This window comes from Manihot esculenta, chromosome 18 (assembly GCF_001659605.2).
Source record: "Manihot esculenta cultivar AM560-2 chromosome 18, M.esculenta_v8, whole genome shotgun sequence".
NCBI lineage: Eukaryota > Viridiplantae > Streptophyta > Magnoliopsida > Malpighiales > Euphorbiaceae > Manihot > Manihot esculenta.
Window position 1 is genome coordinate 5314985 of NC_035178.2, and position 13072 is coordinate 5328056.

General features: G+C 35.7%; 1 protein-coding gene across 1 annotated transcript; it reads right to left on the reverse strand.

The window, feature by feature from the left end:
• Positions 1-2185: 2185 nt before the first annotated feature.
• Positions 2186-11515, reverse strand: LOC110606883 (ubiquitin carboxyl-terminal hydrolase 17). The gene is made up of 11 exons (XM_043952965.1): positions 10762-11515; positions 8270-9668; positions 8082-8170; positions 5958-6043; positions 5700-5862; positions 5463-5583; positions 5177-5334; positions 4718-4802; positions 4429-4641; positions 3178-3239; positions 2186-3100 (listed from the first exon to the last, which is right to left on the reverse strand). Exons 1-11 carry the CDS (start codon positions 11043-11045, stop codon positions 2431-2433), a joined length of 3330 nt encoding a protein of 1109 aa, XP_043808900.1. The 5' UTR covers positions 11046-11515; the 3' UTR covers positions 2186-2430.
• Positions 11516-13072: the final 1557 nt, after the last annotated feature.

The following is a 13072-nucleotide window of genomic DNA, read 5'->3' on the forward strand; positions in this document are numbered from 1 at the left end:
TAATTTTGTGGAAGGAGAGTGGGGCATGGGGCCTACATAGATTTTGCAACTAACCAAATATAGAGTAAAGTCCAAGGGAGAAAAAATTGAGTGGTTCCATATCATACCTCAAATGGAATGTGGAGTTTAGTGGAGAGTGAGTTGAAGCTAAGAGCCACGTAACCTTAGTTATTTTATAAAATATGAGAAGTTTTTAAAATTATCAACTATATAATGAAATTTATATATAATATATACCAAAAATTAAATATTTTTAATTATCATATTTAAATTAAATTATTATATACAGTACATACCTATTGAACTGGAAGATTTAATTAATTGCATAATTTAACAAAAATCATATTTATGTAATAATAAATTTCCATATTTCGGTAATATTATGAAACTTTTAATCAATATAATTACTAAACCAAATATTAATTAAGTATCAACCAAATCCATAATTTTTTTGCAATTATGTATTTTGAATTATTCTTAAGAAAAAACAGCAAATAAAAAAAAATACATTTTCAAAGATATTCATAATATTTTCATACAAGAAAACAGAAAATATAATTTAAAATAATTTTAGTTAAAATTTTATAAATTAAAAAATATATATAGTTGTGTTGCAGCCGAAAGAAGAGATCACAGATAGAGAGTAGACTGACATGGATAGATGATATTGTTGTGTGTTCCTGCTTTCTTGGACATCTCCGAGACTGGAGGGATTCTGTGAACACATGTTGGAAAAGCTAGATACTTATAATATTTGTAAAATTTAATTTTGAATTCATCATGTGCTGTATATTACTTTGTCTCTTTCATATTTTATTATCTCCTGTTTTTGCTTTTTCTTTTTCTCCTTCAGCCTTTTCTTTTTGACTGTTTGGGCTTCACTTTTAGCAAAGATATGTCAAGCCATGAGATGAGATCAATCGTAGAATTTGCATTTTATATATAATTTATTTCAAATGATATTCTTATTAGACAATTGTTTTTTTCTTTCTAATTTAAGTTTATTTATGTAATTGTAGCAAGTATAAATTCAATAAGTCAATAATTTTAAATTATTATAATCACGGCAAATTCCGAAGCTTTTTAACGTCAAAGTTGGGTGAGATGTGCAGATTCGTTGGACTTGGCAACAACAAAAAGCTAAGCAAATGCAATGCATTTGCTTTGCGGCTGCGCATATGTGGATTAGTTGAGCGTGCATGGTGTGGGTCGACATGCAATGGCGGGATCAAGTGGCCTCGTAGTAAAGACAGAAAGTACACGTGTAGGATTATGATAAGACCAAGGAAGTAATAGAGTTTAAAGTTGACAAATGTCGTCAGTATCGGCGACTGTGTCGGGAAACATAAATGAGAAACCTTTACCCATGTTGTTTGTTACTTGTCCAGTTCTTATCCGTATGCCAATCTTACACAAAACAAATGAGGAGGAAAGGAGATGGAATTCGGTGGGTGGTGGTTGAACCAGTCTTCCTACCCCACGTGGTTTGTTTCTCCCTTCAATTTCATGCATGTGATTCTATATAAATAAATTATTTTATTTTATAATTTCTCCAATCTTATACTTCCTTTGTTAGTAGTAATCGGTTAGTAAGCAACGCTGGGCTTGTTAGACGTCATAAGCAGGGTGAGATTCAAGAAAATGCAATTCCCTTCTCTTCCTAATTATCGTAATTTTCCAAATATCAAACTCAATATTTAATGGATTCTATTTTTGGACAATTATTATTCACAAAGTAAAAATATTAAATTTTATTTTTTATTTAAAAATATCTAAACTAAATTAAATATATTTAAATAAAATCAAATAGTTGAATAGCATATAACTCTAATTTTTAAATTTTAATAAATAATGATCTTATGAAAACAGTTCAAAAGCAATTTTAGATCAAAGCATGAAATTTAGTATTTTTAAATTTCCCAATATAATTCAAATGCAAATTTACCTTCTTACCCTCATTAATATCATTCGTTAGGATTCAATTAAAACAACATATCCAAAAGGCTCTCGTCCCTTTCTTTGTCATTGCTATCCGGACAACTAATCATCCCTCATCATTCCTCTTTTAACATTTTCCAAGAACAATATGTAAAATTAGGACTCCAATAAGTTCAAAATCAAAACTCCCACTGGATCTAACGCTCGGCTGGTCCAGCATCACCTAATATGCCGATGAAGAAACAAGTGGTAATACTAAAATTATCATTCAATATCTTGTTCTCAAGTAAACTATTGACGGGGTTGAAACCCCCTTTGGGAAAGAGTCCCTACCACTATACACTTTTTTTGTGAAGAACTACGAGAGGGGAAGGTGTTGACAAAATGGCGATGGCTAATTTCTTTAAACATAGCCAGCTACAAAGAGTGCATTAAATACAGACCCCTCCCCCTTTCTCAACTCTTATTTACGTTTACCTGACTGAAAAATGATTAATCTGTCCTCTCGCTCATTGATCTTCTAAAGGATACACCAGATTTTACATGGTTAACCCATCCTAATTTTGGGGAGTCAGTTTCCCTACAGCTACTGCTTGAAAATTTTCTACATTGTTTCCTCCTGTCAGAATGCAGAAAAGGATTACCTCCCTTGACTTCCAAACTATCCCAATCATCCCCATTCACTGCTGAATCTGCATCATGTATTTGAGATCTGCTTGTTTCATGCAAATGCCTTGAATACAAAGGGGAAGAGGAGGATGATGAACAAGTGTCAGAATCGGATGTGTTCCTCCAAGTGTTGCTCCAGCCACCAAAAATGTAATCTGAGAGGTCATCAGTGCTTGTAGAATCTCGGGTGCTCTCGGTACTGCATGAACCCTCATCAGAGTTGCTGCTAGTAAAAGAATAACTGTCACTTGATGAGTCCTCTTCTAAAATCTTTTGAAGCCGGTGGAACTTCAAATAGAAAGACTCATCACTGGCCAAACTATCTGTTGGAATCGAACTGGAATGCAACCTAACAACATTTGAATGAGAGGATGTGGAACTTGAATTCAAAGCAATATTCTTAGCATTGATTCTGGATGGACTGCCTTTCATCTTTGGATGATCTGGGGATACTATTCTGCTCCTTATCAGTCCTGGAGCCCTCGGTGAGCACCTGCGATAAAATAAATTACTCAAAAACAAAAGCAAAATTGTCTTCATCCAACAAATACATATACTGAGATATATCACCTTGCATAAAGAAGCATGTACGCCCCTTTTGTCAAGACCCTCTCTAGATCCACAGGTGTTACCTACTCAACAATGGGAAACATATAAAAAAAGGGTTAGGAAAAACTAGAAAGTCAACCTTATTTTCTCGTTGCTGCACTGCACAAAATATATAAAACAAGCAAAGCAGAGAAAATTTTAGTTAATAAATCTTCAACTGTACATTTTTTAGCCCCTGTGAAAGAATTGGGACCGGATAAACCTACCACAAACTTCACAAATACTTTCATGAGCTGACCATTGATTTTTATTGAAGGTTGTTTACATCTCTAGTTTTGAAAAATGTGCATAAAATAAGTTTATCACCACTGAAGATGGTCGAATTAGTTGCAGAGGCCTATTATATTCAAGCCAATGGTCCATTAGCCATTATTTCCGATCGCCTGAATTCATGCTCCAGATTTTGGAGCTGGATTGAACAAAAACCACTACCCCTGGGATGTGGTGCAATGAGAAAGGTATTACCAGAAATGAAACCTCATTATACATTCACTTCCATCTTTACAGCCACCAGACCACCAACACAATTGACCATAAATAGCAGACAAAATCCTCTCATCAAATAGCCATTGTTGCCCCCTTTGCTACCATCATTCCATTTCCATCATCACAAGCGAACAGCCATAGTTATTTCTCTGCTGGTTTAGGTCCCAAACTCTCCTCAGTCCATTCTCAAGGGTTCTGGACAATCAATTCTATTGCTTTGGATTCCAACTCGCATGAACCTCATGCCCGATTATCATGTCCAGCACATGTACGTAACCCTTGAAAATGCTCATCCTCTCTCAATTTCAAAGAACACCCTCCATGCCCAATTATCTTGTCCACCACATGTACCTCATCACCAAATAACAATCAACTATGTCATCATAATCATCTAGTGTGGAATAAATTTTTGATAAGTTCAGAATCAAGCAGCCCACAAGTATGGGATGCTTTATGCACAGCCATCAAGGTGTCAAACCAACAAGAATTGCCATTCCCTTTATTTCTCTTGCTATGCACCAATGACTGATTAATACATACTAAGGGGAACTGGAGGTTTTACACAAAACAATGTGTTAAACTAGCAGAATCCAAATAAACAGTCAACTAATATATAGTGAAAGATAAAGAATAAATACAGCTAGGGCACACAAAATGACAAAACAAAACTAGTTACAAGGATGCATATAATTCATACTAATAATAGTAACAACAACAACAACATACCGTGCTGTCATCAATCTTAAACCACTTGTTCTGGACATTTTTAACGTAACATACATAATGACCAGAGAATGAAGCATTCATGATATCCAAGTGAACGACTACTCCATAAAGCCTGTATATGGGTGATTTATCACTTGTCCCACTCATATATGGTGCTAAATCCAGGATCTCCGGAAACCGAATGGACTTGTTGAGCTTTCCAAATTTACCTGACTGTTAAGTTGAGCACAACATGGAATAAGAATCTGCCAAGTATGCGCAGGAGGAATCTTTTAAGAGCAAGAACTACCTGAAACCGCTTCAATGCAATTGTGAGTACATTGGGAGCCTCCAGTATTGTCAACTTTTTCTTGGCCTTTTCATAAGATTTGCATCTGAATAGGTACAAAAAGTTTAAAAAAAAAAAAAAGAAGGAAACATAGCAAATGATTCCTAGAAAATGAAAATCAATGAACAATTATGAAAAGAAAAGGATAAGCATCATTTTAATACACAAATTATGTTAAATTTATAGGGTATTTACAAAAAGGCTGGTTCACAGGGAATACATATATCTCTTACAATTATAAACAAATGCACATCTTTACATGATAAATTAAAAATAAAACATATCATACAACAAGAAAAATAACCAAATTTTCATATTCTACTGACAACTTAAGCAGTAGCAGAATTTTACAGAAAGTATTATGATATTCTGAAATATGGATGGCTAAGTAGGTTTTAGTGTAATAGCTGTTGGACCAACCTGCTACATTGGTATTTATTGTCTCCATCCAGAATCTCAGTACTCGTGAATCTCTTAAGTGCATCTTCAAGCTTCCCTATATCCCCTTCAATTTCTACAGTAAGATCCATCATTCTTTCATGCCGCTCCGACTTGTAATGGCACTTCATGCATTTTATCTGTTTTCATATTTTTGTACATAATGTTTTTCTATCACATACTTTTCTTCTAATAATGCCATTAGATTAAAAAGAATAAGGGAAACAAAAATTGTCAGTTTCTGAACATCAACGACTAGAGGTTTCACCTTTGAGCGAAGGTAACCTCCAAAAGTAAGACCTATGAGAGTGGTTTCTTCGTCGAAGGAACCTACTGCATTCACCCCAGCTTCTTTCAGACACACAGATTGCATTGTATCAATGGCATACCTGTAAACTTATTTCACTAATTATATTGTAGAAAATTCTCAGAAGAAGAAATAATTAGATCACAGGGAAGTGTCATTCATAGGCTGCAGAGCTTATAGCTTGCTGAGCGAGCTCACCTTAGAAATTCATGTGCGTCTTCTTCCCTTCCACTACCCAGCTGACTTCCAAGTCTTTGTAGCTGGGATAGCATTCCAATTGGGGAAAGTGGAGATATCCCTTCCTTTGCCTTCAAAACTAACCTCTCAAACTCACAAGTGAAGCACCAGTCTTTATTTGCACCTGGCAGACAAAGAAATATGGCATTGATACAATGTCATATTTAAGAATCATAAAACTTGAATAGAATTTTGTATTAACCATGATAAGAAACATACACTCTTTAGAATGGAGTCCTTGAACAAAGTAAGCAGTCAGAGGAGGAGTAAATGATAAGCATTGAAGTACAGCATTTGCATAACAACTGCAGAAATAGAATAGGATATATGTTATCACAATGTGAGAAAATTTTACAGCAAACTAATTAGAACAAAAAGAAAAGGCCTGCAAAAATGGAGCAGATTTCATTCAAAATGAGGAGAGTAATAACACCTTGGGACTAAATATTTCAATCTAAATAAAACAATGTCCATGAAGAAAAATGATACTGCAGATCACAAATATATCATATCAACCAATCTAGTGGTAACATGTCAAGCATCAGGCCAGCACAATAGATAATGAACTTGTGCATAATAGCATGCATACACTGTGACTGAATTTTTGTGAGGCATCATTAGGAGAGAACAACACGTGAGTTCTTGAAACTAAATCACATTTTTCAACATCAGTAACAATGCAAGTTAGGAGGATAAGGACTCCCAATTTCCAAACACCAAATGGTTTGTGCACAATTTAGTAAAAAAAAAAAAAAGAAAGAAATAATTGGGATGTGCATATGCGCACTTCTTTCCTGGAAGTCTGATGATGACATAATAAGATCAGCAGTTAATAGTAATACTGATTGTACATAGAAGAAGTAAGCTGTGCCAGTAATAGGTCGGCTCCAAACTACAAAAGCTAAATAACTAAAACCATAAAAATTAAGAATTGAACCGAAGTAAAGGGAGGAACCAAACTGAATAACTTTGGTTCAGTTGAGGTTTGTCAGTTGGGGAAATCTGAACTATGTCGTTCTTTAATCTGTCTCCCACATTACCAAACAACCAAAAAAGGCTGGAGAGATACTCAATTCCCTATCAAGTCCCAATAATCTCCAACCAAAAACAGTGAAAGGGATAAATTCTAATAAGAAAACAAGATCCACAAATCACAAACCTTGAAAATTGATTGTCTGACTCTTTTCCCAAATCATATCCAGAAATCAAATCATAAATTACAAACCATAAAAGTTGAAGCAATGATGAGTTCAAGATTGTTCAATCTCTCTGTTCAATTCTAGCAAGATTGAAGCAGGGGGGGGGGGGGGGGGGGGGGGGGAGAGAGGGAGGGAGAGAGACTTGAATTGGAGAAAGAGTTTGTTCAATTCCATCCACCTCCACCACCAATTCTCCCTCACTCTAGTCATCTCTACCTGCTAGTTCATTCACACTGGCAACTTGAAAGACATTGCGATATCTTCTGGCCAGTGTAGAGGTGATTATGAAACTTGATGTCTTACCTTCTCCCTCTTAATCTCACCCTCCCTTTAGCCTCAGAAAATGCTACGTGCTGTGAGTAAGAGATGGCTACATGACAGATATGGGAAAGTGCCAGAAGGGGAGTTGATCGAAGAAGACAGTGCCAGGGAAAAAACGCCTTGCATGTGATGGCTAGAGCACTTCTCAAAACAATGATGTGCCAGCAATTTCGTCAAATTGATGGTGGAAAGGGGTCCCATGCAATGCCATAGCATTTATCTGCTCTCATCTCTTCTCTTTGGTACCATCATCTTTTTGGCAATGAGATGAGATTTTGCCACGGCAAGGAGGGAGGCAAATAGCGACTTTATAGATCGAAAGAAAATGGAAGGGGAAGAGACGTAAGGGAGAACTGTGAGGGAGATGGCCAGATGGACAGAAGAAGGTCAATTGAGGGAGTGAAGGATGGGGGAGATGTAAAGGGGGGCTGGAAGGTTGGAACAAATGCACAATGGACCAAAAGGCCCAAAAACATTACAAAATGTAGTGTTTTGTACATTTAGGTAGGTTCAGTCTGTTCGGTTTTTTTGCTGAATTAACCAGCCAAAAACAAACTGAAGAAAATTGAAAATTTTCAAAATTAACAACTGAAATTGAACTGAAACCAAAAACCAAACAAAAAAAAAATGGTTCAGTTTTTCTGTCTGCTCACCCTAATAAGAAGGGAAGCTACCTTCCCTACATGTACAAAATAACAGCAGCTACATATAAGATCCGTGTTTCTTAAAATTGTATAGAAAAACCAAATATTACTACTGCCACGAATAGTGCACCATTTAGTTATTTTGATCTTCTACAAATTGGAAGATGCAATCAATATACCTGTTTCCACAATTGATGAGTCCACAAGGTCGCAATTCTACCTTGTTCAAAGTGTATAGCTTCACAAACATATCATACGAAAAGAGCCCCTAGAAAACAAAAAAGCTCGAAAGTTAAATTCTAAAGCATCATAGGTAAGGAGGTGGGATTGCTACAGGTGCAAACAAATAAAAATATCAAAACCAAACCTTATCACTATATTTTCCAGATTTAGGTCCTTTGAGTTGGTCAACTACTTTCCGCATAGATGATTTCAGCCCACTAATACTTGAAAAGGTGGTCACAGCATCAGCTTCGACATTATCAAGTTTTCCGGATTTAATATTTATAACTGAATGCCCATTGCCTGTATAAGCCAAGTGGGCTTTAGAAGCACTAGATGATACTCTGGACTTGGATACATGAGAAGTACTAACAGTGTCATCGACAATAGCATTTGATTGGGGAGCACATAAGGATGAGGATTTAAGATCAATGGACTTTGAAACATTTGAATCAACTGCACATGGTGCAGCTTCAATCTGTGAAGCATATGAAGAGGATGATGGCACGGATTTAATCTCAGTTATCTTGGACACATTTAAACTGTCACTATATTCATTATCTATATGACTAGACTTTTCACAGCTCACAGATATGGACCTCCTGACCTTCGGAGGACCATCATGGGTGTTTTCTGAAAATGCTGCTCCATCCACAGGGCTACCAATCCCCAAAACAGCCTGATGTGCATCATCTGATATGATGCCTTTCACCTCTGAGCTTTGTGCATTTGATGGAGGAACATTACGTCCAGATAAATCAAACTTAAAACGTATGAATGACTCAGAATCAGATAGCTTGCTGTTAGCTTCTTTGCGGGAACGGGACAGGTCTGGATCAGCCTGGACAACATTGCTGGACACAACAGAGTCTAGAGTTCTGTCCCAAAAACCAGAAGAAACAGTACCAGGCTCAGTTATTGAACCCTCATGCATGGCAATATTGCTCTGACCTGAAGTGATAGTAGATGCATAACAACTCTCTCCGCGATTGGTGTGAGATATACTCTTATTTAATTTACTGAATTTATTACTATCCACAGAATCAATCAACCTCGCAAACTTTGGAGACAGAGGCTTGGTTTGATCTACCTTGTTCAAACCAGGCTCAAGGACATCAGGGGAAGTGCCAGAAGATATATGTCCATCAGATTCCTCAGACTCATTTGAACTGATACTCTCACTAACAGAAACCCCATCAGATGATTCACCACCAATAGGTGTAGTAGAGAAGCCAGAAAATGAGGGTTCCACTGATTCGGAAATAGATATTTCCTCTGCATTTGCAACAGAACCAACTTTAATATCATCACCATTTACATGCGGAACTGCTCCAGTGCTACTGATATTTGACAATACACGTCCCACAGAGATCGTATTAATAGGTGAATTTCCGTGTTTGTCATCATAAATATCATATTGGCCTTGTTTTTCGGCCTTCTGAGAAGAATTGCCAAAATCAACATTTATGTGATAAGTAGCACTTGGAGGGCTGCATTCTTCCTTATGACCTTGCCGCCAGTGAATAATTTGACACTTCGCGGAACTGAAACAAAACAAATAATAGCATAAATATACAACTGAAGCAGTGAAAAAGAAGACAACCAAAACTAATATAACTAGTAAGAAAATCATCTCGTTGTTGATAGGTAAGAATTGACAAGAAGTTAACTGCACCTCCAATTAGCCTTATTTGACACATATCAGCACTAAAAAGAAAAGCTTTAACCAGACAAATTCCTAGATGAGACGACATAAATTAAGCTGCTATAATATATAACAGATTAAAAGAGACAAAGCGCCATTTCTGTATTAGCAAACAAGTGTTGCAATCTTAACCCGTATTTGGACAGCCTCTTGTTTATTTACAGATCAAGGATTCCCTCACAGGCCAAGAGATTTCACACTAATGGCGTTCCAGAACATTTTGCTCGATAACAACTGAAGACCTTTAGGTTTCAATAAATGGAAACGACAGCTCAAATGAAATGAACACTGGCCTACTCAGATATTTAAACTTCTCATCTTTTTGGAATTTCAACCCTTGCACCTATAGTGCAACAATGGCCCAATAAACAGAGGACAAATGCAATGACAAAAATCCCAACCAATTTCTTTAAAATAAAATTCCCTAAGATTTTAATCACTTCCCAAGTTCCACAACTTCTTCGGAAAGCAAGAAAGAATATGTTGGAAAGCAGTTAGGAAGCTGCTCCTTATAAATACAAACCACGGGAACTGGCTTTCACTCCAAAGCAACGAACAAGTGCAGATGGGACTTCAGGTGAGGAATCATTTATATGAGAACTCTCTTCTGAAAAATACTTCTCTCTTGAATCCCCAGTTCATTTCAAACAATAGGAAGTAAGGAATCAGATTCTTAAGAAAATTACTGTTCAAATTAGGTTCTCCTCCAACACATCTACGATTATCTCCAACAAGACTCAGTTTCACTCACCCCAGAAATCCAAACACGCATTAAGAAAATGCCAGCATAGTCATCCAACTTCCAATCTATAACCAAATGACCCAAAAGGAGACTCTTAATTTCTACGTAATCAGAGGGCAAATCGAGCAAACATCAAGCGCTGAACTAAAAGTATGAATTATTCAGCTTGACGATTATAAAATAGACGTACCAATATCTCACAGCTTTGCACCGGGCACACCGTGTAGTGGTCGGAGAATAACAAACAGCACACTGATAACCGTTCCTCGAAACAGAAACCGTGCCGTACACAACCGTAGCCTCAAGCTCAGCCCTAGCAGCCTCCTCCGAAGCCAAAATCAACAAGCGCTTGATCTCCTCTTGCCTAGCGACGGAAAGCAGCCATTTCCGGCGAATTATAAAGGCGATCACCGGGAACACCACACACAGCAGAAGGACCAGGCTCGAAAACCCTAGATCCCTGGTAACATGCATTTATCCACCAGCACCTAAAACGCATCCAGCAAAATTTACAATTCCTGAACTCCTAATCTCACCCCTACACATAAGTGAGGCGGTTACCGGTGATGGCGAGGTCGACACTGGAAGCTGCCGCATGCACGGACCGCAAGATCGGACAACTAAAAATCATATACCCCGTTCCAGGGACGGCAACGATTAACAAACGGAATGTCGTTTTTGGTTAAGTAAGAAGATGTTGTTGTTGTCTGAGCTCGTGTTTGTTTTTTCACTGTGAGCTCGTCGATTTCCAGGCAACCAGATCGAGACTTTAGGCATCTATTGCTTCTCGTTTTTGGAGGGAGATAGAATAATAATGAGAGAGGGAGAATTCAGATGCGGAAAATATTAACCGACCGTTTTAATTGGATTTTTCAAAAATTAAAAATAATTTTCTAATACTAAAATAAAGAAATTTTATGGTCTAGGGAAAGGAATTTTGTTTTCAGGCATCGAGAAGCGTGAATTCTTTGCTCATCAGTCATCAAATATTCGGACCGCTGTCCCCACTCTCGTTTCTCCCCGGTCCAACCGGGCGGTCCAGATCCATTTTTATTCTAATCTTACAAGTTGTTTCTATGAAAGACACCGAGTTGGCGGGTTGCCTGTGGACGCATGTGATGATGGCGGGATGCTTTGGGAGGAGAGCGAAGTTTTGGCTGGATGTGAGATCGGACGGTTGATATTGCATGATTGGTACTTGTTTGGGTAGATTTACTAGTTTTGATGATGATGATGATGGACACTCGCCATTACAGTTCGCATGGGCTCCACCTGATAGAATCTTATTTTCCCCTTCACGAGCAAGGTGGTTTTGGTGACGTCATATTTAAAAGGATGAATGCTTTCATTGTCATAATTATTTTTCTAATTATAGTGAGTTATATTGTTTTTGTCGGTAATTCATTTCTAATTATAAAGATCAATGTTGTTTTTGTCGGTAATTAAAAACTCAGCAGGCTAAGAATTAACCAATTAATTGATTCAAAAAAATAATAATTAACCAATTAAAAATTTGCATGGACGGTTGAAGAATCAAAGGGTCAAAATTGAACATAATTTTCTAAAACAATGACTTCATATCCTGTTTTAGGTCTGCATTCGTACGTAGCTAGCTACACGCGGGATTGCAATTTTCCCTTTAAATAGAAAAAGTCAGAATTTAATTAATTCAATTTACTTCTGTCGTTTGTTTTTATATATAATTCTGATTATTTTAATTAAAATTATTAAGAAATTACACGATATTTTCTTTTAAATTGAGATGAATAATTTTTTTTAAATGAAAATAAAATTAAAAAATAAATTTTAAAATTTTTTATATTTATTCAAATCAACGTATCACAGTGAATGTTATTAGGATATATTTTATATTTTTTTTATATTTGAGAGATTATGTTTAAAATCTATTGGATTGATTTTGTTTTCTATTTAATTTAATTTTCATTATTATTTTTTGTCTTTTAATTTTAATTCATTTTAATACAGAAATCAATGCTCTTTAATTCTAGATCTATACTAAATTTTAATTTAATTATTTTAATATTAATTCTAACTCTTTATCTGACAATAATTTTTTAGAGATTATGTAATATAATTTTTTTAAATAAGTGTATATAAGTCGTTTATAAAAAGTTTATAATTTTATTATTATGTTTTCAAATCTCAAAAAGCTCGTTCTTTTAACATTTTAAATGGGTAAATTTTAAAAATTCTTTATTATTCATACTATTGTCAATAAATTAAAATTTTCATACTTTTTATTTAAAATACTGAAATATATCCCTTATGAATATATAAATGAAATATTATACCTTTTTCGAGAAAATTGTACCTTATCTTTTATTTCATCTTATTTATCATATTATATGACAATTTTCTTTTTTTTTTTTTAACTGGGCTTACCTCCTTGACTTCCTCCTTTCATATATAATGTAAAACAAAAAAGTCCCATTGAAACTCCTTTTTTATTTTTTTGGTTAGGTATCCACTGAAACTCCTTT